Source organism: Molothrus ater, chromosome 15 (genome assembly GCF_012460135.2).
Source record: "Molothrus ater isolate BHLD 08-10-18 breed brown headed cowbird chromosome 15, BPBGC_Mater_1.1, whole genome shotgun sequence".
Classification (NCBI taxonomy): domain Eukaryota; kingdom Metazoa; phylum Chordata; class Aves; order Passeriformes; family Icteridae; genus Molothrus; species Molothrus ater.
Genome location: NC_050492.2, coordinates 17,777,080 through 17,803,266, shown reverse-complemented (window position 1 = coordinate 17,803,266; position 26,187 = coordinate 17,777,080). Strand labels below are relative to the sequence as shown.

General features: G+C 48.8%; 1 protein-coding gene across 1 annotated transcript in view; it reads left to right on the top strand.

The window, feature by feature from the left end:
• Positions 1–26,187, top strand: part of NR3C1 (nuclear receptor subfamily 3 group C member 1) — a 62,806-nt gene that overhangs the window by 22,002 nt on the left and 14,617 nt on the right. Inside the window, 3 exon segments of the mRNA XM_036391466.2 lie at positions 16,975–17,138; positions 21,093–21,209; positions 25,246–25,524. Of these exon segments, the coding sequence (XP_036247359.1) occupies positions 16,975–17,138; positions 21,093–21,209; positions 25,246–25,524 (560 nt within the window).

Here is a 26,187-nt window from a genome sequence, read left to right as displayed (position 1 = left end):
CTTAGGGCTGCAGGGAGCCCTCTGCCAGGCTGCCATGTGCAGTCCCTGCAGGGCTTCGGGCATCTGAGCACGTCACATTCCCATAATACACTGAATTTCTGGGAAAAACCTGCCCGTACATGTAGGGCTGTGAGCACAGCCACAGGTGCTTCCCTCGGGGCTGCTCCTGAACCTCCTGCACCCTGGGAGCAATGGATATTGGGGATTTGGCACCTGCTGGTAGCACTGAGCCGTGGAATTTGGTCCTTGCTTCATCAAAGTCTACAAAATATCTCAAGTTTTTCTTACAAAGCTTAAAAACAGTACCAGGTCATGGTTTGAGGCTCAGCTTAATTGTGAGATTTACTTGGTAATTTCCTTTCAAATACAAAAAGTAAAATTTTTTTCCTCCAATTAAATTGCTTTCCTGACCTAAATATTAAAATAAGGGAAAGAGCTCCTCAGATACTGGGGCTTGGGCAGTTTGGAAGGAAGCTTTTGAGGTCTTGGAGGAAAGGTTGTGCAGATCCCAGAGCCACTGAGGTAGGATAAGACCCCCAACACCATCGAGTCCCAGCCGTGCCCAGTCCCCACCCTGTCCCCAGCTCAGAGCCCCAGGTGCCACCTCCAGCCCTTCCTGGGACACTCCAGGGATGGGCACCCCCAGCCTGCCCACACCTTATCCCAGGCTGAAGAATCCAGGAGCTGGGAGCAGTAATGTTTTCCTCTGTGCAGCAGTCTAAGCCCATTTTCTCTCCCTGGTTGAAATCAGAAGTGCTGCTTTATTCTTTAGCTCTTCTGCACATACATTTCTCAGCCCAGAACAGATTTTCTGAGAAAAGACAGATTCTCTTAATTGTCAGCCCTTAAGTGAAGCTGAAGGAGAAGTGCCAGATGCTGCAGGATTTGTGATGAAAGTTTCAAGAATAACCAGTCCAGGGAAGCACTCATCATTGTCTCCTTGGAAAGGCTGACCTGCTTCTCTGCAGCTGAGGTGAGGAGCTGCAGCCTTTTGCCTGGATCTGGTACTTCCTTGTGGATTGTTGCAGGGGAAAATGGGGTTAATTCGTGACTTTTCCAAGCTTTTTGAAGCACCACAGCTTCTGGAATACTGAGAAGTAGCAGCAGTGATGGCAGTTGGTGGGTCTGCCCTTGTCGTGGTATCATTTTCTGTATTTCTCTTGTGGTGCTTCCTGGGTTTTTCTTCCAGGACCAGCTGTAGGTCCCACATACAGAACAGGGTGAGAGGATGATCTGTGTTACAGGTAGGAAGAGCTGTAGATAATGATGGTGTGTTCAGCATCACGAATAAGAAAATACAAAACTTAAAGCATTCCTTCCTGTCACTTTGATGATAATTTATATTCAGGCGTTGGTTAATCTCATCTAAATTCAGACGTGCTGAGGACTCAAATTTAAGAGCATAATTATCCATAGTTCAGTTTTCTCCATGAGGCAGTGGGGAGGAGAAACAGGCTTGGATTGTTCTTGGCTGTTCAGTGTTTCTCTGTATTGCCAGGTAAGTGTTCATTATAGCCATACTTCTAAAATTAGTACCTCTTTTGGTTCCTGAAGTGAGAATGAAATTAATTTGGGGGAAAAAGATTGACCCTAGATTTTTAAAAAATACTTTGTTCTTAGGATGTGTTATAGTTCTTTTATTTTTCATTTTCTGTGGTGGTGGTTTATTTGTTGATAATTATACTTTGCAGATTGAACATTGGGACACTGAAATGTTATGACTGTATCCATCCTGCATGATCCAGGTGTTGTCTTAACTTTTAACCTGGTTTGTCTCTCAGCCAGATCCTTTATTGCCTTGCCACGAGTAGATTGGATAGTGGAAGCTTCCCTAGGCAGGGTGGAGAGGAAAAGCCCCATGTGTGGTGGGGTGACTCCACAAAAACCAGGAGCTCCTGTTCTGCTGGAATCAGTGGGATGGCTCCATAAAGACCAGGAGCTCCTGTTCTGCTGGAATCAATGGGATGGCTCCATAAAGACCAGGAGCTCCTGTTCTCCTGGAATCAGTGGGATGGCTCCATAAAAACCAGGAGCTCCTGTTCTGCTGGAATCAGTGGGATGGCTCCACAAAGACCAGGAGCTCCTGTTCTCCTGGAATCAGTGGGATGGCTCCATAAAAGCAGAGGGCTCCTGTTCTCCTGGAATCAGTGGGATGGCTCCATAAAGACCAAGAGCTCTTGTTCTCCTGGAATCAGTGGGATGGCTCCACAGCACCAAGAGCTCCTGTTCTCCTGCAATCAGTGGGATGGCTCCATAAAAGCAGAGGGCTCCTGTTCTGCTGGAATCAGTGGGATGGCTCCATAAAGACCAGGAGCTCCTGTTCTCCTGGAATCAGTGGGATGGCTCCACAGCACCAAGAGCTCCTGTTCTCCTGGAATCAGTGGGATGGCTCCATAAAGACCAGGAGCTCCTGTTCTCCTGGAATCAGTGGGATGGCTCCATAAAGACCAGGAGCTCCTGTTCTCCTGGAATCAGTGGGATGGCTCCATAAAGACCAGGAGCTCCTGTTCTCCTGGAATCAGTGGGATGGCTCCATAGCACCAAGAGCTCCTGTTCTCCTGGAATCAGTGGGATGGCTCCATAAAAACCAAGAGCTCCTGTTCTCCTGGAATCAGTGGGATGGCTCCATAAAAACCAAGAGCTCCTGTTCTCCTGGAATCAGTGGGATGGCTCCACAGCACCAAGAGCTCCTGTTCTCCTGGAATCAGTGGGATGGCTCCACAGCACCAAGAGCTCCTTCTCCCCAGAAGGGGCAGCTCAGCAGATCCGTCTGACACCCGCTGGTCCTGCTGGCTGCCCTGCACCTGCAGCCACCAGCCTGTGCCAGGTGAACCCCTGTCCAAAGAGGGCTTTATCTGCAGGTCCAAGCAGAGCCCTCTCCTCACAAAGAGTTAAGTGTGCAGCCAGAGCTGGGTTTGTTCCCGTTGCAGACGTGTTTGCCAGCCTGACCTTTGTTTAATGTTTCTCAGACAGAGCATGCAAGCGACATGACAGCAGTTAGGGAGGGATTCTAGCCTGGAAATACAGTGAGGCTTTGGGCTTACATGTATTTATTGCAACTTGCAAATACTCCTGGATTAGCTGCCCCTGCTGGGGGCTGGTGGGAGCCTGTGCTGGGAGCCAGGCTGGTCCCAGCTCTGCTCTCAGAGCCCTGGCTGTGCTGACGTGTCCAGAGCCCCACGTGCTGCTGCGCCCTGAGCCACTGCTAAAAACAAGGAAAGATTAACCCCTCTGCTGTTTCCTAAAGGTGGTTTGTTTCAGGGTTAATTCCTCTGAAACCCCAGGAATCTCAGAGAAGCTTTCCAAAGGTACAAAAGCTGTTTTTCTGAGGGAGCATCATCCCCACTGGAGTTGGCTGAGCCATTGGATCAGTGTCTCTCAAAGATGCAGTAGCAGTTGAAGTTATTGTACTGTTAAAGCAATACAGAAATGCTTGCTGGAACCAGGATGTTGTGTTTTAGATAAAAGCACCTCCATGTGCTTTTCATTTGAAAACTTAGGGCTTTGTGAATGTCAGCATCCCCTGTTATTTGGAGTTAAAAGCTTGTTTGGTGTGTGTGTGATTGCACCTGTATGGGGTCTGCACCCTGGGAGTTTCAATGCTGCTTTGGTTTGTTTCTCTGGTGCTTGCTGCTGAAAAAGCTGATTATAAACCTGAGACTCAGGTAAATGAAATTGTACCCCAGTGAGGTCTTCTCAGTAATGTCTGATTGAAATAGATTTTTTTTTTTTTCCTTTGCTTTATGTTAATATTTTTTAAAGGTGGGACTGTTGGATTGGCTGGTCATCTGATGGGTTGAAAGGATTGGCTGATGAACTTTCATTTTTTCCTACCCTATCCTGTGTCTAGCTTTGTCAGATTTTTGTCTCTGATACGTTCTGTTCAGGTGCCCATAGCTTTGAAACCTTTCCTAGCTGCAGCTCAAAAAGCATTTTTTTATATTTTTATATTGTTTGATTTCATCAATAATATAGGAAACTGATTGCCATACCCGTTCTCTCACCTCCTGTGTAATTATGCTTATGTAAGGATATAAGGACTTAGGGACTAATACATAGTCTTAAAACTGAATTAAGCACCTGTTTTCTTCAGGTACTGAGTAGAGTGAGCTCACCTCCCAAACCCAGCATGCAGTGAGTTCTGCCTTTCCCACATTTCAGTAGTAAACACCCAGTAATTTTCCCATGAGGAATACTACAGCTCTCCTACTGGAACAGTCTTCAGATGGCTTCAAAACCTGTTGCAGCTGTGAATGCAATATGCGCTCCATTGAGTAAATCTTGAGTAATGACCATAGTTAAAATGTTGATCTGAGCTGTTGTGACATCTTCTAAATCAGGAAAAGAAAAGAGTTTCCCATCAGGAAAGCTTTTAATACTTTTCAGAAGGAATGTTGGGATTGCTGCAGTAAGTTCAGCCCTGGGGACGCAGGAGGAGCTCTCGGAGGAGAGGGATGGTGGGGAGGGCTCGGGGTCTGTCTGTCCCTGTCGTGGTGGCTGTGGGAGAGAGGTAAACAGCCCATTAATGAAGTTTACAGATGGAGTTTAATTGGGAGGGGCTCCCAGTGCTGCTCAGGAAGAGAAAATACACAAAGAGGCAGAGACGAACAATGTGGCCAGGAAACAGCGCGAGGTTCAGCGAGGAAGGAATAGAGCTTCCTTCAGCTGGCAGGGAGGGGAGAGGACAGAGGAAAGCGCATAAAAAATACCAGGAGCCCCGAGAGGGACAGAAGGCGAGAGCTAAAAGTATCATGGGGGAAAAAGCACACCACAAAGGAGCCCAAAGCCCCAAGGTGAGAATCGCCTGCAAAGGCGGGGTGTGGGCAACAGGAGGGATGTGGTGAAACATCTTTATAGTCTTGTGTGACATGGTTGCCAAGTGGAAATAAAAGCAGGTAATAACCTACTGTGTGTGCATGTTATAGCAGAAATTGTATCTGTAATTGCTTAACAGTGTTGACAAAAGTAATTACAGCCCTCTCCTGGCTAATTCAATAAAGTTGACTTAAAATGCCTTGGAAATGACATACAATATACACGTCATACAGGTCTGGGGTGCTACTCTTTGCTTGGCCTTCTGAGAATATTACACAAGTTTCTGTGGCTGATTTCGTGTCAATAAACAAACTTAGGACGTGCTTTTCTTCCTGTTCGTGCAGGGAAGAGTGGTTTCGTATTTGTTCTTTGCATCCCCTGTGTCAGGGGCCAGTTAAAATGAAGTGGAATTGTGTTCTGAAGGGCGGTAAAAGTGATTGTAAGAGTTTGGGAAATGCTTTTTAAACAGATTCACTCAGTTTTAAGCTCTGTTATGTAGACACACAGATCTGAATATGAAAGATAAAATGCACCAAGAACTAAATGTGAAACAGGAAGAAAAGCTTTTTGTAGGGTTTGGGGGGAGACCTCAGCCTCTCCCTCAGGGCCCTGAGCCATCACCGTGCTCGTCCGTCAGCAACTCTCTGATTTTTAAGTCACCGGGGATTTTGAATTTGCTCCGTGTCTTTCCTGTAAGAATTCCTGTTCCCTCTGTACGATGGTACAAAGGAATCTCTTCCCTTTAAAGTGGCGTTGGTGCTCATGACTAAACAGGGAGCACAATCCACACGAGCTGGCGCTGCACCGCAGGCCCGTGGCGCTGACAGCAGCTTGCAGTCGTCATCCTTGTGACTAAGATCTCAAAATCATCACCAGTATTTTTGTCTTCCAGCAAAGTACCCAGGATATGATGTTTTTATTGGGGTTTGTTTGTTTTTCATGCTCTTGGAAGCCGTCACAAAAGCTGATTCCATCCTGGCAGGTTTATTGTAGCAAAGCCCAGTCTCCCTTCCCGCTGCTCTTCTCATTAAAGCCAGCTCAGGCTCCCCCTTGGCTCTTTCTTTAGCTGATGATGAAAATAAGTGGCTGTAACAATGAATTTCCCTCTCTCTCAGGGGATCCAAACATACTGAATACATACCTGGAATGAGAGTGGAAACACAGTGAGTTTAGTAAACAGTTTGAAAACAACAGGCATGAACCTTCAGTACAGATTCCTGTTGGTAAATGCAGATTATTTGTGTAATGACTTCATTTCATGCCACATCCATGTGGAAACAAACCACCACAGTTTATGGGCCTCTCTTCTGCCAAACAGAAGGGTGTCTTCAGTACTGAAGCAGTAACTTCTGGGGGTTAAATCTTTTCATTGTCGGTTGTAGGTTGAGTACTGGCTAAAGCAAATGACCAGTGTGCCCATTGCCCATCCAAAATTTCAGGAATATTCTACTGTTAAAAATACAGTTCTCATTCACCAGTTGATTTATTTGGGGGGAAAAGGTTTGCTTTCCTTCCTACATATATTGGGAATATAACAGGCACGTTTTAAACCACAAGGTGGATTTTGATTCCTCAGTAGTTTCTGCTAATAGCAAACGTCATTTGAGAGTATTTTTCTTGCTTACATGCCTTGTTTAAACTCTGTTTTGGCTGCTTTCTTTTTGGTCCATTGGTGTTTTTTGAGCTTCTGGACTCCTGTTCAAAGTTTAAAGAACAATAACCAGTCAAATGTAAAATAATGTCAATTGAACCAACTGATGACTCAACAGTCAACCAAGTCATCCTGGCCCTGCACCAAATGGACCGAGGCCAAAACCTAAAGTTGGCACCGTCCCCATCCCTGTTCTCCATAGATCTGCACTGAAGCAGAGCCCAGAGTGCAACAGGCTGGTTAATATTCCATAATGAAGTGCTGCACGTGTGAGTGTGTGCCTCCCATTGAGGGAGCCCGTGCTGGGCAGGACCTGGGTCTGCAGGGCTCCCTCCAGAGGGACGGGGGAACAAATGGGGAAATGGGGAAATGGGGTTTGTGCTCCGGGGAATTCAGCAGCCTCGCCTGCTTCAGTATCACCTCTCCTCTGAACAGAGCTTCCTGGAAGGGCTGGAGAAGGAATGGAGGAAAAATAATTCATTTCTGCTTCTCTTGCCCTCTCTTCATCTTTCCCTTCTCCTCTTCTTCTTCCTGCTCAGAGTTAAGGTGTCATTTCTGCTCTGTTATTTGTGTTTGAGTTACATTACTTTTAGTTTCTTTTTTTATATTTCTACTGATATTTGTTGTTGTAAAGCAGGAATTAGCTCTGCAGTGCAGCTAAAAGCATGAGCTGGTGAATAAGTCTGTGTGTCCACATTGATACAGCTTCAGTCCAGACCACTGTTCCACTGGCAGCAGGAGAGTCTTGATTTTGTTGTGTTTTTTCAGAATAGAAGAAATAAACTTCCTAATTGCAGCTCTAAATTTATTTATGTCTTGATGGTTATTTGACTGTGGAAGGACTCTACTGCAGCTTTGAGGCTTTTGGAGAAGGCTCCAAGGGACCTTGAAACCCCTTCCAGTGCAGAAAGAGGCTCCAAGAGAGCTGGAGAGGGACTTTGGACAAGGGGGAATGGCTTCCCACTGCCAGGGAGCAGGGCTAGATGGGATACTGAGGGTGGGCAGGCCCTGGCACAGGTACCCAGAGCAGCTGGGGCTGCCCTGGATCCCTGGCAGTGCCCAAGGCCGGGCTGGAAGGGCTTGGAGCAGCCTGGGACAGGGGAAGGTGTCCCTGCCATGGCAGGGGATCTTTAAGATCCTTTCCAATCCAGACCATTCTGGGATTCTATGATTCTACTGCAGTTTACTTTAATCTTTTACTGCCTTTCTTTCTGTATCATTAATATTTTTCCATGTATGTTAGAATCAGCTTTCCAGATGTGTCTCTCCTTTCCTAGCAGCATCGTTTTGGCAACCTGCACACAGTCCTGTGATTGACACGAGCACTGGACACGGCTCATGCTGAGGTCATTAATGGAACAAATCCTGTTTAATATTTTAAGTTGAGTTCCTCTGGTACAACATTAATGTGTGCTGGAATAAGGGGTCAGATCCGATCTATGCTGACTGTGGAGGAAGAGCCAAAATGCTGGGGCTGCTCTGAGCTCATGAATCTCTTGTGATCACCACAGAATGTCTCAGTGCAGTTCTGCTGCTGTTGAATTCCAAGTGCTGGCCCATGGAACTGGTGTGTGAAAGGGTCAGTGTTCAGACAATACATTTTTGGGCAGTTAGTTTGGCTCTTGGTTAGTTTGCAAGGTTCAGAAAACTAAAAACCTGCTTCCAAGAAAGGTAAAGCAGCTCTGAGGCTGCTGAGATCTGAAACAGAACCCCAGAGTCCACAGGAGTTGGAAAAGACTTTTAATGTTATCCAGTCCAGGCTGTGTCTGACACCCACCCTGTCCCCAGCCCAGAGCCCCCAGTGCCACCTCCAGCCCTTCCTTGGACACTCCAGGGACGGGCACCCCAACCCTCCCTGGGCAGTTCCAGTGCCTGAGCCCCCTTTCCATGGGGAAATTCCTGCTGTGCCCACCCTGAGCCTGCCCTGAGCCCCCTTTCCATGGGGAAATTCCTGCTGTGCCCACCCTGAGCCTGCCCTGAGCCCCCTTTCCATGGGGAAATTCCTGCTGTGCCCGCCCTGAGCCTGCCTGGCCCAGCCTGAGGCCGTTCCCTCTCCTCCTGTTCCCTGGGAGCAGATGCCAAATCCCACCTGGCTGTCCCCTCCTGTCAAGAGCTGTGCAGAGCCACAAGGGCCCCCCTGAGCCTTCTTTTAACCAGGCTGAGACATTTCTTGGGATGCACTGAAAATTAAAAAAAACAAACTCTAATTCTACTCAGACTTTTGCATTTTATTGTAAAGTGCATTATTTTGCAGCTGTCCTGGTCCTGGCTCACCTCAGTCTGTGAGCACAGAACATGTCCCTGTGCCTGCAGGTTTGAGATGATCCACAGGCTGTAAATATAGGTAGATCAACTCGCTCTTTTGTCATCCAGCAGAGCTTAAACAATTGGTATGGCCCAGGATGATTTGATTCCATATTTTTATGCAAAGTTTGTATTTGAGTACAGAGGTACTGGCTTCTGTCTGGGTCTCTTTCTTTGCTGCCTCTTTATTTAGGGAAGGAAGGGTGAACAATGAAATTTAAAAAGCAGCACAAAGCTTTGGAAAAGTATGCCTAAATTGATTCATATAGAAATGAATTCTACCCTTGAAGGTAAGACTTTTTGGCCGCTTTACTGGAGCACTGTAATAAATATAAAAGTTTAGAACATATAATTTAATTATCATATTCTGGCCATAAATGCTTTAGGTCTGTAGTACATTTGAAATCCCAAGAGCTCTGGCTGAGGTTGCAGCTGCAACATCAATTACCATTTATCCATTCCAAGAAAGCTTTGCCTGTGCCCTTGAAGCCTTTACGTTCTGGAGAGGCTCCAGCGGGAGCGCGGCCGCTGCTCCGGCGTCACTCGCGGTGATGCCAAGATGGCAGCGGGCGCCATTTCACAGCGGGGCCAGGGCTGGCCTCGGGCTGGGGCCTGTGGAGCTGCCAGCCCCTCCTGGTGCTCCAGGGAGCTGCCGTGCCCTGGGCAGGGTGGGTACCCTGGAGCTGCCAGCCCCTCCTGGTGCTCCCAGGGAGCTGCAGTGCCCTGGGCAGGGCGGGTGCTCCTCAGGGATGGGGATGGCTGGGTGCAGGCTGGAGCTGCAGTGCCCTGGGCAGGGCGGGTGCTCCTCAGGGATGGGGATGGCTGGGTGCAGGCTGGAGCTGGAGCTGCAGTGCCCTGGGCAGGGCGGGTGCTCCTCAGGGATTGGGGATGGCCGTGGTGCAGGCTGGAGCTGCCGTGCCCTGGGCAGTGTGGGTACCCTGGAGCTGCCAGCCCCTCCTGGTGCTCCAGAGAGCTGCAGTGCCCTGGGCAGTGTGGGTACCCTGGAGCTGCCAGCCCCTCCTGGTGCTCCCAGGGAGCTGCAGTGCCCTGGGCAGGGTGGGTGCCCTGGGCAGGGTGGGTGCCCTGGGCAGGGTGGGTGCTCCTCAGGGATGGGGATGGCCGTGGTGCAGGCTGGACGTGCCGCTGGCCCTGAGGAGCCCTGGCTGCCAGGGCAGCTTTGCTCTCCATGTGTTGTGTTGGCAGATTCCTGCCCTGCTTCCATGCTGTTGGCATTTGCCAGCACTATTTGTCTGCCTGTACAAGCCCTCAAATCCTGCAGCCAGCTCTAGTTGTGTGTGAAGGCGTGGTAAAAGTTGTGTTCTGGGATAGGGGATGATCCTGAGACTTTGCTGCTTGAGGAATCTCTCGTATTTTAAATTTTTCTGTTACAACCGTGGCATCCTCTAGCAGCATGTACTGTGGCAGGGTCAGGAGGAGGGACAGCCCCTCTGCCTGTGCACCAGGAGCTGCTGTGCCATGAGTTTCTGGCTCTGGCAGTGAAGGAAATGCAGCCGTGGCCTTCCGCAGTGCCACATCCCTCCCGGTGCCATTATCTTGGCCGTGTCACAGATGTGCTGCACAAAGCGAGACCGTTAGTTCAGCATCTGATTTCCTGGCTTATCAGGGGTTTTTTAATACAGTGTTTATCTGGGTGTGCGATAAAGGAAACCGTGTTAATCGTCCTGGTTCTCAGAGCAGCTGGAAACCAGAAATGCTGAGGGCTTTTCTGTACAGGCTTTGGTTAAATACTCCGGAGTGGATTTTTCATTTGTTGTGGCATCATTGAGGACGTGCTTGTCGTCAAGACCTGCACTCCTACCAAAACCATCCAGATCTCCATTTTAAACAGAAAATAGGAAAGAGAGCTGAAGAGTGGGTGGGTCTGTAAGGAAGTTACGTGGAGGGAGGATTTGTGGCTCTGTGAGCAGTCAGCACCCCAGGACACCTTGGCTTGGGGTCTGTCCCCATGGCAGTCTGTGCCTCTGCAGTGGCTCTGTGCCCCCTCTGTGGCACCCGGCCAGCCAGGGCTGGCTCTGTGTCTGCAGAGCTCAGGCAGCCTGGGAGGAAAACCTGGGTTCTTACCAATTTTCAGTCTCTTCAGAATGAAGTGAAAACATTTCAAGAGACAGAAGAGGCCAATGGTTCAGGTTCTCAGCAAAATGCCTTTCTGGAATTATTTCCAACTGGCAAACACACTTCTGTTTTAATAGTCATGACAGGTCTAGTGTCAACAGCATTGGATTGAAATTTCTTCCTGCTTGAACTCAAAACTACTTCCCTGCCTAGGAGGATATAAAAATAATTAATAGTTTCTCTAGTTAATGAAGAAATAAATAAACAATTCAAAAAATGTAATCAGGCAGTGTCCACAGCCTAGTGTTTACATTGTTCTCATTGCTGGAAGATAAGGAGGAGGCCCAGATGGCAATGACATTGAAAATGGTTTCTTTACTCTTGGTTTGGTGATACCACTTACACCAGTGAGTAACTTGCTTTAAGGAATCCATTCCCAGTGGTTGGTTCAGTTGAGCTGCAGAGCCAGCATGTGTGGTGGGCCATGTTTTGGTGTCTGGGGGTGTGAGGAGTGACCCCTGTTTGGACAGAATGTGGTCCAGGCTGACCATCCCTTGCACACACTGGTGAAGAGGGGTGCAGGCTGTAGGCTGGAAATGGTCGGCAATTTTGGCTCCTCAAAGTTCCACTTGCCGTTGTCTCACTAGAGTTGTCTTTCATAGGGTCAGAGAATCGTGCAATGGTTTGGGTTGGGAGGGACCTTGAGGATCAACACGTCCCACCCCTGTGTGTCCCTGTCTGTGTGTCCCTGTCTGTGTGTCCCTGTCCGTGTGTCCCTGTGTGTTGCGTGTGTCCCTGTCCGTGTGTCCCTGTGTGTCCCTGTCCGTGTGTCCCTGTGTGTCCCTGTCCGTGTGTCCCTGTGTGTCGCTGTCCGTGTGTCGCTGTCCGTGTGTCCCTGTGTGTCGCTGTCCACGTGTCCCTGTCCGTATGTCCCTGTGTGTCGCTGTCCGTGTGTCCCTGTCCGTGTGTCCCTGTGTGTCGCTGTCCATGTGTCCCTGTGTGTCGCTGTCCGTGTGTCCCCGTCCGTGTGTCCCTGTGTGTCGCTGTCCATGTGTCCCTGTGTGTCCCTGTCCGTGTGTCCCTGTCCATGTGTCCCTGTGTGTCGCTGTCCATGTGTCCCTGTGTGTCACTGTCCCTGTGTCCCTGTGTGTCCCTGTCCATGTGTCCCTGTGTGTCGCTGTCCATGTGTCCCTGTGTGTCACTGTCCATGTGTCCCTGTGTGTCCCTGTCCGTGTGTCCCTGTGTGTCGCTGTCCGTGTGTCCCTGTGTGTCGCTGTCCATGTGTCCCTGTCCGTGTGTCCCTGTGTGTCCCTGTCCATGTGTCCCTATCCGTGTGTCCCTGTCCATGTGTCCCTGTGTGTCCCTGTCCGTGTGTCCCCATCCGTGTGTCCCTGTGTGTCCCTGTCCGTGTGTCCCTGTGTGTCCCTGTCCGTGTGTCCCTGTCCGTGTGTCCCTGTGTGTCCCTGTCCGTGTGTCCCTGTGTGTCGCTGTGTGTCCCTGCCCGTGTGTCCCTGTGTGTCCCTGTCCGTGTGTCCCTGTGTGTCCCTGTGTGTCCCTGTCCGTGTGTCCCTGTGTGTCGCTGTCCATGTGTCCCTGTGTGTCCCTGTGTGTCGCTGTCCGTGTGTCCCTGTGTGTCGCTGTCCATGTGTCCCTGTCCGTGTGTCCCTGTGTGTCGCTGTCCGTGTGTCCCTGTCCGTGTGTCCCTGTGTGTCCCTGTCCGTGTGTCCCTGTGTGTCCCTGTGTGTCGCTGTCCGTGTGTCCCTGTGTGTCGCTGTGTGTCCCTGTCCGTGTGTCCCTGTGTGTCGCTGTCCATGTGTCCCTGTGTGTCCCTGTGTGTCCCTGTCCATGTGTCCCTGTCCGTGTGTCCCTGTCCATGTGTCCCTGTGTGTCCCTGTCCGTGTGTCCCTGTGTGTCGCTGTCCGTGTGTCCCTGTGTGTCGCTGTCCATGTGTCCCTGTGTGTCCCTGTGTGTCGCTGTCCGTGTGTCCCTGTGTGTCGCTGTCCATGTGTCCCTGTGTGTCCCTGTGTGTCCCTGTCCGTGTGTCCCTGTGTGTCGCTGTCCGTGTGTCCCTGTGTGTCGCTGTCCGTGTGTCCCGCTGCCCAGGCTGTGTCTGTCCATCCCCCAGACAGGAGCCCTCCCCAGCCGTTGCCACGCCCGCCTGCTGCAGGTGACCCTTGAGCCGGGGTTGAAGTCCCTGGTGAATGATTAACCCTGGAATGGCTTTAATTAAACACCTTGATTTCTGCACAGCTCGTTGCCGGGGCGCCATCTTCGTTAAGCCTTTCCATTTTCCCCCTTCATCAAAATTGCCCATTTCACCCCCTTAATTAAGGTTTCCCATTTTGACCCCCACACTCTCTGTTGACTGGAAATGATAAACACATCTATACAAATAAATAGAATCAGATTGTGTATGAATAGCTTCTGAAAAATACATGGGAATGTACTAAGTTTAGTACCCCATACCAATACCTTGCCTCCCAAAATGAAATTTAATCAAAGTTTTTACAGATTTGGAAGGCTGAAAATTGGGAGATTTTTTTCCTCTCTCATCTGTGCTGCTTGATTTTTTCTTTTATCTAGATAGGACTCATAGTTTATTAGGGTTTGTTGAGTTGAAAGTAGTTTCTGTAAATACTGAAAGGTGTTCCATTATTATATTACCTCAGAGTGTAATTTCCCTGCCTTACCTCTTCCTTAGGAAGTGGTCATTTGCCTTTTGCTGTGTATAACTGTGTAGGTGAGAGATGTACACTGCGTGTGGCTCGTGCAGGAGCCCTGCAGCCCCTCCTGGTGCTGCTCCACAAGCGGGGCTGGCTGGCAGCTCTCCACACAGTCAGTGAATATTGCGCTTATCTGATACAGCCAGGCTGGGGAGATATGCCTGCAGCCCGGATTGGATTGCTGGCTACTGCTGTATTAATCAATGTAATCATTTATTTTTAGTTTTAGATGTCATATCATCTGTTTTCTTTCTCATATTACATTTTCTGTGGTGCTGGTACAGAAAATGAGCCCTGTTTAAAAATTAAAGGTGACTGAAAAGTTTCAGTGGAATATGTTTGGCACTGTCATGGTTTCCCTGACAGCTAATGAATGTTTCCTTAAAAATGCTTTTGTCAGAAATTCGAGAGGTATAAAGAGTTTTATTTTTGTATCTAAATTAGCTGTCTTCAAAACTATACATAGAAAGATGTTTCCATCTTTTTAATAATTTTAATGAAGCGAAGTTCTCAAGTGCTATATTTCTTATTTAAACTCATAGCTTCTAGCCCGTACTTCAGTGTTTAATCTGAAATATTTATTATTAGAAAAGGAGCTATTGGGCCTAAAGTTTTAGAGAAAATAAGGCATCTTAGAGTAGCCAGATAGTGACTGCTCCTTGTAGAAGGGGTATTGCTTAGTTTTGAGGTAAGTGTTGGGGTTTTTATTTGGGTTTTTTTTTTGTATATGGTGGTCTAAAAGTAGAGAAACAATTTCTTCTTCCAAACGTGTCAGTGAGCTGGGGAGAGAAGAAAAAAAAATGAAAGAAGAAAGTAATACGTGCATCACATGAAAGGAAGCAAAGCTTTGAGGTCAAAATTACTTGTCTGATGATCAGACAGGAAAGCTGTGAGAGAGCAAAGAACCAAGGGTGGCTCTCAAGCCTGAGGTTCTCCTCTGGTCTCTGGGCTCCTTCTGAGACCTCCACGGAGCAGCAGGGCTGGCCAGAGGCAGCAGAGCAGGAGCAGAGGTGGATCCTCAGCTGCCTTGCCAGGAGGTGGGAGCTCCTGCAGCCACGAGCTGCAGTTCTGTGCTCAGAGGGGACGGGGCAGTGCCCCTCCATCCCTCCAGAGCTGCTCCCGGAGCTCTGTGCCCCTGAGGAGGGCAGGCCTGCTGAGCCTGTCACTAAAGATGTGTGTTCCTAGGCACATGGAGTTGGTGCGACTGGCTTGGGTTTCATTCTGCCACGGCTCCAGTGCTGCGGGGTGCGTTGTGCAACCAGAGGGGTTTATCAGAGCTCTTTAAAAGAAGGGTAGTTAATTGGAAGAGCCAGGAACGCCATGCCATGGGTGATGAGCAGGGGTGCAGTCCCTCAGTGAGCCCTCTCCAGCTGACAGACACGTTGTGGGGGCTGGCAGCCTCGTGGCAGAGCCACGGAGGAGAAGTGTTGAGCATTCCAGAGATGCTTCTGAGCGCAGAGCAGCGATGTGACAGATTCGAGTTCTTTTCCAAGTTCTGGAAAGAAGCATGCTTCCCTTTGGGAAAAGAGGGGCCTTTTTCTTCCCTTTTTCCTCAAGTTTGACTCATTCTCCTCCATTCCTGCTGCCAGCCTTTCCTGCTGAGGGCTCTGCACCGCTCTTGTTCTGGTCTTACTCTGCTCTCCTCTTCCCACTTCTCTTGCAGCACGCTGAAGCTGTTGCTGTGTTCCTGTCTGGTGTTTTCTCTTCTGCTCAGCCTCTCTGCTCTGAGACACAGCTCAGCTTCTCCCCACCTCAGACTCTGCTTTTAGGGGGTTTGCACATCCCTTAGGTCTTTGCCTGCCAGTGCTGTCTCATTTTTTCCCCCTAATGCAAGTAATTTTCACTTCTCTCTGCCTTCTGGTTCCATTTTTGTCAAAGTGAGAACTTCATTGACACATTTATTGTGGTTTGACTTTGATCCCTCTGTGTTTGAGTGGGAGGATCCTGCTCCTTGTCTTTTGATTGCCTCAGTCCCTGTAGGAAAGGACAAGCACAATGGCAAAGTCCTTTGGACACTGGATGGACCATTTCTCAGGTGCTCCCTGGGGATGGGACATGTGGACCTGTGCAAAAGCAGAGCTCTCAGGTGTTGGAATGTCTTAATTTGGGATGGAATTTTAAGGTTTGCGTGAGCGTGTTGGAGCTGTGGTTTTTTTTTAAATGTGTGACCAAATCTGGTCAGACTTCCTTGAGGAGGGGAAAAGGAATTTTCCATGCAAAAGCCATCCCACATACAAATGCTAAACCCACATCAGGGAACGTGGATGGTCTGGAGAGTTTCCAAGGCGAGGCACCAAAACCTTAAATAAAAGTGTCATTTTTCTAGCTTCATCTGGAGAGTGGCTGGAACCCCGGTGAACAGGATTTTCTGTGAAAATCAGTTTCAAGTGAAGCAGGCAATATAGAAATCATGTTTTAGGCATCTCAAACTTAGCTGGGAATCACAGAATAGCTGGGGTTGGAAGGGACCTCTGGAGATCATCCAGTCCAACCTCCTGCCCAGGCAGGGTCACCTGGAGCAGGGGACACAGGAGCGTGTCCAGGTGGGTTTGGGATGTGTCCAGAGAGCGACACTCCCTGAGCTCCTGGGCAGCTGTTCCAGTACCTGCCACCCTCCTTGGAAGGGAGTTCTTCCTCACGTGGAGGTGGATGAACTCAGCCTGTGGGCCTTTGCAGGGCTGTGGGGCAGCGCCTGGCTGGTCTGTAGGATCAGGGTTGGTCTCTAAGAGTGCATGCAGCTCTCTTCAGGCCAGAGAAGATAAGCCACTGTAAGAGCAGCCCCTGAGCCCTGGCCCAGCACTGCTGGGTCAGCCCTGAGGATTAGGAGCAGCTCCAAGGTGATTAGGATGGATTGTTTGTTGTTCCAAGAGGGATTTGGGTTTTTTCCTTAACAAACTGATCCTTCATTTGTAGCTGGGCTGGGTGTTTACATCCAGATCCTGAAATGAAGGATATTTCACTCTTCTCCTGAACTGCTGGGGTGCAACCATCACTCGTTACTGTGAATATTTGTTGCTATATGGCCCAATTTGCACGGCTTCTTGCATAACAGCATCCCAGTGGAGCAGCCGGTGGTGCTGCTGGGAAGGGAGCCCTTGTGCAGACTGCAGGGAATGTGGCAGTAATGGAAACAATATGGAGTAAGAGCGTGTTTAAAGAGTCAATTTTAAAGGCTGGGATAATTGTGCAAGAAACTTGGCTTCAGAAACGTGTAAGGGAAGGAATCTTGATGCAGCCAAATAGGCCGTGAAAAATCCATACAGCTTTTCTGGGGTTTTACAGAAGTCCTTGTTTAACTGTTTCTGGTGCTCTCTGTGTGCAGAACTGCCCCACCAAGCTGTTCCTGGCAGGTGCCAGCCCTCTGCTCGCCTCCATCCCAATTAAAGATATTTTTCTGCTTTGTTTCAGCCCTGGAATGAGGTCAGATGTAAGCTCTTCTCCATCCACAACCTCAGCAACTACGGGACCACCTCCCAAGCTCTGCCTGGTGTGCTCCGACGAGGCCTCGGGGTGCCACTACGGTGTCCTGACGTGTGGCAGCTGCAAAGTCTTCTTCAAAAGGGCAGTGGAAGGTAGGACCTCCTGATAAATATGATAATAAATATGAGATCCCCACGCACACCATCCATTTTCAAACCCAGCATCCACGGTTTTGCGAGAATCCTACTGAACAACCCACCCATTAGATCACTGATCTTGTCATGGTAAATCACATTGATAATGGTGCATTATCCAAAGCATGGATTCCATTCACATTGATAAAATGCTCCCATTCACTCAGTGTAAAAGAATTTATTGTTGTTTTGGCTTTTGTCTCTTTTCATTTTCTTTCACTGTTGTTTTTGTTTATTTGTCCCGTTTTTATACAGATATTTGTCTGTGTGCAATGGATTTGTAAAGTTTGTGATTTTTCAATTTACGATTAGTTGGTTTGTGTAGAAAACTTACATGGAACTTGGTGAATCCGTTGTGTGTGAGGGTATTGTAGTTTTCCTGTAAACAATGTTGGTTGAATTGCATCCATGTCCCTGGGTGTTATTTGCAGGGACACTGGGTACCAGGGGCGTGTGTGGGATTGGATCACTGAGATTTCTGTCCAGTTGTGATTAGAGAAAACCATTCTGGAAAACAGAGATGATGGAAAACTAATGTGAATGAGGGCTGTGTGGATTTTGGGTGCGTCAAAAGCCATTTTGTGAGGGACCAGGTTGTACCTCAAGATCTGACTGTGCTTCAGTATCACATGAAGAAAAACTGGAGCATATTCCCAGTGATTCTGAGGTGATTCCTCAGATCTGAAGAGCATCATTCCTAGTTCTGGCCCTCAGGGTTTCCTGTCTTGTGCCTCCCTCATGCAGCCCTCTCTGAACCAGGCTCTTTCTGCTGACATTTGTGCAAGCTGGGGTCACTGGAGGAGAGGGAAGGCTCTTTGACAAAGACAAGCCGCCATTCAGTCCTCAGCAGCAGCACTTTCCCCCAGTTCTGGCTCACCGGGTGCCATGGGGAGCTCCATGGAAGGGCAGAGCCCCTCGGAGGGATCAGCAGAGTCAAGTTCATGTGGTGGTTTCTGCTGGTCACAAAGGGCTGTTGGCTCTGTGGCAGCTGAGGTATAACAGGGCAGTACGAGCTCAAGTGCAAAGCAAATAATCATCTGTACCTTTGATTAAAACATGGTCACCAGAGATCCCTCAGAGGACAATTTGTAAGGCAGCTGGACAGGTGCCATAGCCATGGGTTTGCCTGTTCTCAAGCTTAAATAAATCACAAAAGTATTGATACAGGAAGGAATCACTCCAGTGATTGCTTTTGGGTTTGACACACCATAAATCAACTGTCTTGGTATTAAAAGTAAAGTGTAAGCAGGCTTGTGGCAATAGTTCCTCGAGGCTCACCTCTGCTTCCATTTTGACTGTGCCACAAATTATCCCACTTCTCACAGAATCCCAGAACCATTAAGGTTGGAAAAGACCTCCAGGTTCATCAAGTGGAGCCTTAGATGGATCACCACCGTGTCAGCTGGGCCACAGCACCAAGGACTGAGCACCCTAAACCCTTCCATTCCATGACAGGGATGTGCAGGACTGCTTCCAGGATCCGTTAGTCCTAGTCCTCACTTTAAGGAACAAATAATTCGGTTTTGTCTTTTATAGGCATTTTTCTTATTAGGAACACATGTAAAAAGAATTTGTTTCTGCAATATCCTTTTTATTAGTGGCTGCCAGGCACCTGTTAGTGCTCAGATCAAGCTGACTCTGCACACTCATTCTCCGGCCTTTAGCCAAAGCCCTTTTTTCCACCTTTGCCTCCAGGCCTGTGTACTGTGACAGAAATAGTCACAGAAACTGGAAGTGTCAGTGTCTAGAAGTCAGTATAGAGTGCATTTTTTCAGCAAAGAGTAGAACTAGAGGAGAAGAGGAAGGGTGAAGGTGGGACAGCAGCTGTCGATTTATGTGCAGCTCTTCAGGCAGCCAGGTCTTTCTCCAGGAGCCCAGGCTGGCCAGAGACAGCTTTTTCTCTTCTGATTTCGTGGTGTTTCAGAGCCCAGAGCCCTTGTGACTGAGTTTCTCCAGCCCCAGCCCTGCTCAGCTCCCAGCCCTTCAGCCAATGTGCCAGCCTGGATCCTCCAGCTCCTCACACTCCCTCCCTGCAGGCTCCCCAGCACCTCCCTCCTGCTTTGCTCCAGATCAGCCTTCTTCGGCAGCACTTCCCATTCCATCTTCCAGACTCTTTTGTCTGCAATTCCCAACCTTTTTTAGGCTGCTGTGCTCAAATGGGCACAGAGCTGTTGGTGCCACAGTGCATCAGAGCCCCGGTGACAGCGGGGCTGTGGGCAGCACGGGGATGGGGATGGGGATGGGATTGGGATTGGGATTGAGATTGGGATTGGGGATGGGGATGGGGATGGGGATGGGATTGGGATTGGGGATGGGATGGAGATGGCATTGGCCAGCCTCTGAAAAATGCCCCTGTGTGCCCCAGATCCCCCTGGAAACTCCTGCCTTGGCTCACTCCTGGTTTTTAGCAGAGTATTTGTGGAGTGCCTGGGCTTGAGCAGCAGAGAGAACTGGAGCACATTCCTTTGGCTGCTGGCACAGCCCTGGGCAGCAGGAGGACGTGGAGCACCAACTTCCCTTCATTCTCCCCCAAAACGGTCATGGGACAAGAGACTTTGGTGTAGCATAATACAAAGAAATGGTGTAGCTTGGTCCTAGAAAAGGCAAGAATAGGTGAGCAGTAAATACAAGAAACCAAGCATTTGTGGAGAGGAAGCTCTTTGTTAGGAATAGAAAGAGCAGCTCAGGAGCAGCCTCACCTGAGTGCCTGTGTTCACGTGTGAAACTGTGGTCTCATCAGACAGGAGGGACAGGGAGCTGCTGTTGTCTCTGCTGCACTGCAGTGCTGGCACATGGGCATCAGTTCATGTTCTGTGTGTGTTCCTGTGTGTTAGGATGCTAATGGCAACCAGAATGGTGAGGGGAGGATCTGTTGTCTGAATTAATCAAACACAAAGCTGGCACAAGGGTCAGGAAGGCTCCTCTTCCCTGAGTGGAAGAGGTGGGGCAGTCATTCAGAAAAACATTCCTTGGAATATCAGCTTGAGACGCTTCACAGGAGAAGTTTGGCCAAAGCCATAGGAATGAACTCTGCCTGCCCATAATTTTCACAGCTGACTTGTAAGAAATTCCTTCTCCAAGCTGTTTTCCTGTGAGAAAACTCTTGGACTCTGTTGTTAATAGTTCAGTATTTGGAAAATCTGTTTGTTTCTCACAATATTGTACTGTCAGTACTTTGCAATACAGAGTAAAAGCCCAGGCTGCAGCTTTCTGCCCTCTGGAAAAACATGCTCCTTGACCCCTGTCTGGGAGAAGGATCTATTCTTTAGTAATACCTTTCCCTAAATAAGTTACATTCAGACATTCATTCACTCACATAAGTCATATAATTAAGAATAGATACTTCTGTTGCCCTGCTCTAGGCAGCTAAGCAGTACAGTTATTTTAATGCATGTACTTCAACTTGTTGTGTTTTCAGGGCCAGTTTTGCTCTGAATCTGTGAATTCATAAAACTGTCAGAGAATTTGGTTTGTCCAGGTCAGGCTGTAAGTTCCAGGAAGGTTTCATGGCTGTCCAGCTGATGAAGCTGTGTCTGTGCTCTGTAGAAACGTTTACAAGTGTTTTCTCAGAGTGTGTTTGTGCACATTATTTATGTCTCTTGTCAAACTATTTAGAGAAATGGGAAACCTGCTGTAGAAGGAGGCTTTGGTAAATACAAGGGGAAATAGTTTTAAAAATAGAAGTTGCCAGTCTTAACAAATAAACAATAATGTTTTTACCTAAATGTATTGGCTTGGAGGTCTAAACATGAGAAATGGCTTTGGATATGTGAAGTCAGGTGGGTACCGATGTTCTTGCAAGGCAGGCAGCGCAGCAAGGGAAGGTTTGCTGTGCTCCTTACTGTCACTGGGGCTGGGCTGAGCGGGTCTGTGCGTGGGGAGCTGATGTTTGTCTGTCTGCGTTTGTGCCAGGGCAGCACAACTACCTGTGTGCCGGCAGGAACGACTGCATCATCGACAAGATCCGCAGGAAGAACTGCCCCGCGTGCCGCTACCGCAAGTGTCTGCAGGCGGGCATGAACCTGGAAGGTAACAACCCTGCCCGCTGGGCTGCCCAGGGGAACTGCTGGGGAAACTCTGGGGAAACTCTGGGGAACTGCTGGGGAAACTCTGGGGAACTGCTGGGGAACTGCTGGGGAAACTCTGGGGAAACTCTGGGGAACTGCTGGGGAACTGCTGGGGAAACTGGGGCAGCTGCTGGGGAACTGCTGGGGAAACTCTGGGGAACTGCTGGGGAACTGCTGGGGAACTGCTGGGGCTACTGGGGAACTGCTGGGGCAGCTACCTGGGCAGCTGCTGGGGAAACTCTGGGGAACTGCTGGGGAACTTCTGGGGCAGCTGCTGGGGCTACTGGGGAACTGCTGGGGCAGCTACCTGGGCTGCTGCTGGGGAAACTCTGGGGAACTGCTGGGGCAGCTTCAGTGCGTGCTGCATTCTCTGGGCATTGTAAGGAGACACAGCAGGGCTTGTGCTGAACCTTCTCCTGTCTGTGCTCACTTGCTGGCCCTGTGTGTCCAGCACAAGTGAGGCACGCACACAAACAGGGGTTGTTCTTCATCCCTCTCAGCACATAGGTCTCGTGGCTTTTTCATGGAATGTGGGACAGCAGAACTCTTGGAGAACACCTGGAGGGAGGGGTAACACCTGTGGGAGGGTGTGCTGTCTGAGTGACCTGGCTCTGAGACCATGGACAGGGATGGGAATGGGGATTGCATCTTCTAGCTGAGGAAAATTGAAATACTTCTGTTCATGCTGTGGATACTTCTTAAATATCTGACAAAATCTCTCTAGAAGGCGTTGGTTAAATTTAACATACCACCACATCATTGTCCTCTGCTGAGTCCTGAATGACTCCTGAGAATCTGAAGGCCACATCAACCAGAGATTTAGCAGCACTTGTAAAATCGCATAAAGCACTTTTATTAGTGTCAGCTTCATTTTATGTTTGCTATTTTTCCCTGAGCGGCAGAGATTAACGCAGCACTTACTAGTGCAGTTATCCTGGTGGTACGTGTGTGATCAAAATTGTCAGATAAAATAAAAATGTCAAAGATGTATTTGTCAGCTCCAAGGATGAACAGAATTTCATTTCAGTCAGAGCTAACATCCTTGGTGAGGTGGAAGTGATAAGTTAAAGAGATCAATGAAGCACAGACTGGTGTCTGAGCTGGCACATCCTCCCTCCTGTGCTCCCAGCCTCCCTCAGGAGGACACAGCACCACTTCTCCTGGGCTTCTCCTGGCTGGGGAGAGGGAGGCTTTTGTGGCTGAGAGGAAAAAGGAATCTAGAAACTCAGGAGCACAAAATGGAAGAACCCAGAGTAGTGTGAAAGGGTGAAAAACACCCTGAAAACAAGGATTTTTGGGACAGAACAAGGATTTTGAACAGATGGAGAAGTGGTCATGCAGAAAGGCAAACTGGGAGGCAGCATAAAGTGCAGAACAGACTAAAATCCAGTTTATCTTGTCTGTTTTAGGGTCACAGTTTAGGAATGACCGTTGTTGAAAAGAGAATTAAATTTGCATGTTTTTTAGGCAGTAATTTCTTTTTGAAAAGCCCCCAGCTGCATCCCCAGTGCATAAACAGTGGCTGTAGCAAACCAGTGAATGTTCAGAAGAGACCCCGGTGTCCAGCCCATCAGTCCTTGGGCCCCTTGCACTCTCCTGACTTCCTGCTGGGCTTTTTCCAGGAGCCTGGCCTGTTTTGGGTTTCTCCCAGTTTCTGGTGCCTACAGTGGATCTCACTGTTAGGTATTGGGTAGAAAATGAACTTATTTTTAAATTAATTAATTAATTCATTCATTCCATCGTGCAGTATTTTAATTGACCCATTCTTGTCCTGAGTTAAAAGTGGCTCCTTCTAGTCACTTGATAATTTTCTATTTGTGCTTTTTACCATAAAATCATTAAGGTTGGAAAAGACCTCAGGTCCATCAGTCATCCTTTTGGCCCAGCATATCATCCTTTTCTGGAACTTTCTTTTTTTCTATTGCATGGGTTTTGGGGCCTGGGGGACTGGAAAAACATCAAACTGTCAAGCTGCAGGTACCAGAGATTTACACAGCACAAAGATGATATTTTGTACTCCAGCCTTTATTTCCTTGAGTTCTCATTTCCGCTCCCACCGTTAATTGGTGTTCCTTGGCACCCTCTCTCTTTGTGATGTGCTGGAAGAAAAGATTTATTGTTAAGTTTTATGCCTGTAAAAAAATGGCCTCATAATTTTTTGGGCTTTTCATGCTGCATTTTACAGTTAAACTTGGCAATTAATTAGTTTTTTCTGCAGTCTTCGCTCGGAATTTATTTCAATTTTTTGAGGAATTTTTATTTTTTTCCAGTTCTTTGCCCTGCTCTGCCTGCAGTGGGCTGGCTCTGGCTGCCAGTGGAGGGGGGCAGTGCCTGGTGGCCCTGGGGGTGGTGGCAGGTCCCTCGCCCACCTGGCTCAGGTGCTGGGGCCATCTGCCCCCAGGCAGGGAGGAGGAGGAAGCCTCTGCAGCCTGGTGGATGCCAGACTGCAGGAGGCTGGGGCTTGGGGGGGTTTTGTTTGTTTTGAACAGAAAATCTTGGATGCTTTTCTCTCCATGCTGAGTTTATCTGTGGGGGTTATCTCCTGTAAGGTGCCCTAAGGAGCTGGCTTTAAATTAGTGGTATTTTTATTATTGAAAATTAATTGCACAGAAATACATTATCTCAACCTTCTTTTTTTTTTTTTTTTTTTGTGAGGTACAACTATATATCTAAGTCAGGACTGGTAACAGCCTGATAAAAATTCTTGCATAATAATTTCTCTTATCAGATCTGTTTATTTTGATTATAATTTTATCAGGCTTTCTGGGCTGGAAATGCTCCATCCAGGTGTCTGCAGGAAGCTGAAGGCATGTGCTTCTAAATTTAAGTCAAAGCAGTTCATTTGCTCTTCAGAACACGGATAATGGGGCAAAAAAAAGCCAGAATATAAAAGGATTTTGAAGCAGACATTGCAAAATTGAGAGGAGAATAACAAGAAGCTCTTTGCTCCAAGGAAACAACTCTTGCTATTCCCTCATGGCAGGCTTGGCACATGTGGCCAGTCTACAAAACTTTGGGAAAATGCAGTTTGTACAAGGTCTGTAGGGGATTCCTTGTCTTTGGCAGTTGGTTTCTGAAGGCTCTGCTGCAGCCAGGCCCAGGAGGGGGATCTGGGTGCTGCCACTGCAGCCTCGGTGCCTTTAGGGTGCTCAGGGATCCTGAACAGCTCAGGGGGGCCTTGGAATGCACGACCACGCTACGTGATGCTTTTATGGGCTACAGATTTATGTCAGGAGCTCCAGAGCAGAAATCAGCTGATGAACTGAGGCACCCAGGGAAGGAGCTGGGCTCCTTTGGTCCCTGTTAGAGAGGGAGCTCCTTCCGTGTGGCCGCCTGCATCCAGGAGAGCCAGAGCCAAGCAGGAGACTCCATTAGGGACAAGATGCTAATAAAATTGTTGCTCCAACTTTTTGTAGTTTACAGTTAACATCTCTGTGTGATGTTTTATTTATTTGGCGAATGAGTTTTATGGTTTAATTACGCAGCAGTGATTTATATGCAAGAGAGCTGGCAAGAGAAAAAGCTCCTCCTGCCCAGCATTTTAGAAAAAAAAACGTTTTCCCTGGCTCGAGAGATCCAGTAACTTCTTACCCATTAAATATTTTTTTTTTTCCTTTCTTTTGCCTAGTTTCTATGTTTGCTATTTAAAGGAACCTTTAAAGTGTGCAGTCCTGCAGATATTTCCAGTGGTGGAATTGAGCCTTGTATTTTAAGGTCAGCCTTGCATTTTAGGGTCAGCCTCGTAAGGTACCTGCGGACATAACTGGGCATTTTGAAGCATTGGCATAAATGTGACTTTTATTGAAATGTGAGGTATTATTTTCGCTGGAAGTTTGCTTGGAACGCGTGTGAAATTCCTGGCTTTGCAAAGCGATGCCGCGCAGGTTCCGCTGCCCTGCTGCCAGCTGTGGGGGCGGGAGAGCAGCGTTTTCCTCTGCCGTGTTTATCTCTGGGTGGCCATTTCCAGCCCTCACCTGCGCCTTCCCCACCCTTTGCAGCCCGCAAGACCAAGAAGAAGATCAAGGGGCTGCAGCAGGGCGGCGCGGCGGGCGCGCGCGAGGCCCCGGAGGCGGCCGGCAGCAAGAGCATCGTGCCCGCCTCGCTGCCGCAGCTGACGCCCACCCTGGTGTCCCTGCTCGAGGTCATCGAGCCCGAGGTGCTCTACTCAGGCTACGACAGCTCCCTGCCCGACTCCAGCTGGAGGATCCTCTCCACCCTCAACATGCTGGGCGGCCGCCAGGTGGTCGCTGCGGTCAAGTGGGCAAAGGCAATCCCAGGTGAGGCACAGGCACAGGGGGTGCTGCCTGCAGGCTTCCTGCTGAGCCTAAATCTGCCTTTCTGCCTCAAAGCTGTGCACGTGAGCTGTTGGTACTACTGGGGCTTCTTCACGGCTCAGGTGCTTCCGCAGCAGAAAAGTGGAAAAAATTAGAGATGCAATCATTTATTTGCCACAAACTAGGTTAATTTATTCACTCTGACCATTGAATATTGAAATTCTTACTTAAACGGGTATTTGTTGTAAAAGTATTACAGAGAACTGTTTGTATTAGCTCTGTCTCCACCTCAGATTCACAGAATGCCAGAATGTTTTGGGTTGGAAGGACCTAAAAGCCCACCCAGTGCCACCCCTGCCATGGCAGGAACACCTTCCCCTGTCCCAGCCTTCCCCTGCTCCCAGCCCCGTCCAGCCTGGCCTTGGCCACTGCCAGGGATGCAGGGGCAGCCACAGCTGCTCTGGGCACTAAATTATTTTTTGAATGCTTTTAGCAATGAGGTTCTCTTGACTTCTGCAGCCCAACATCACTGTGCTGGCTCACTGGGTCTGCGTTCATGGGTGGGTCTTTCCTGACTCCCCCTCACTGTCCAGCTCCAGGGTAGAAGTCAAGGAGTTACTTTCCCTCCAGCTCTGCTCAAACTGACTCTTACCTGGGCTAGGAGGG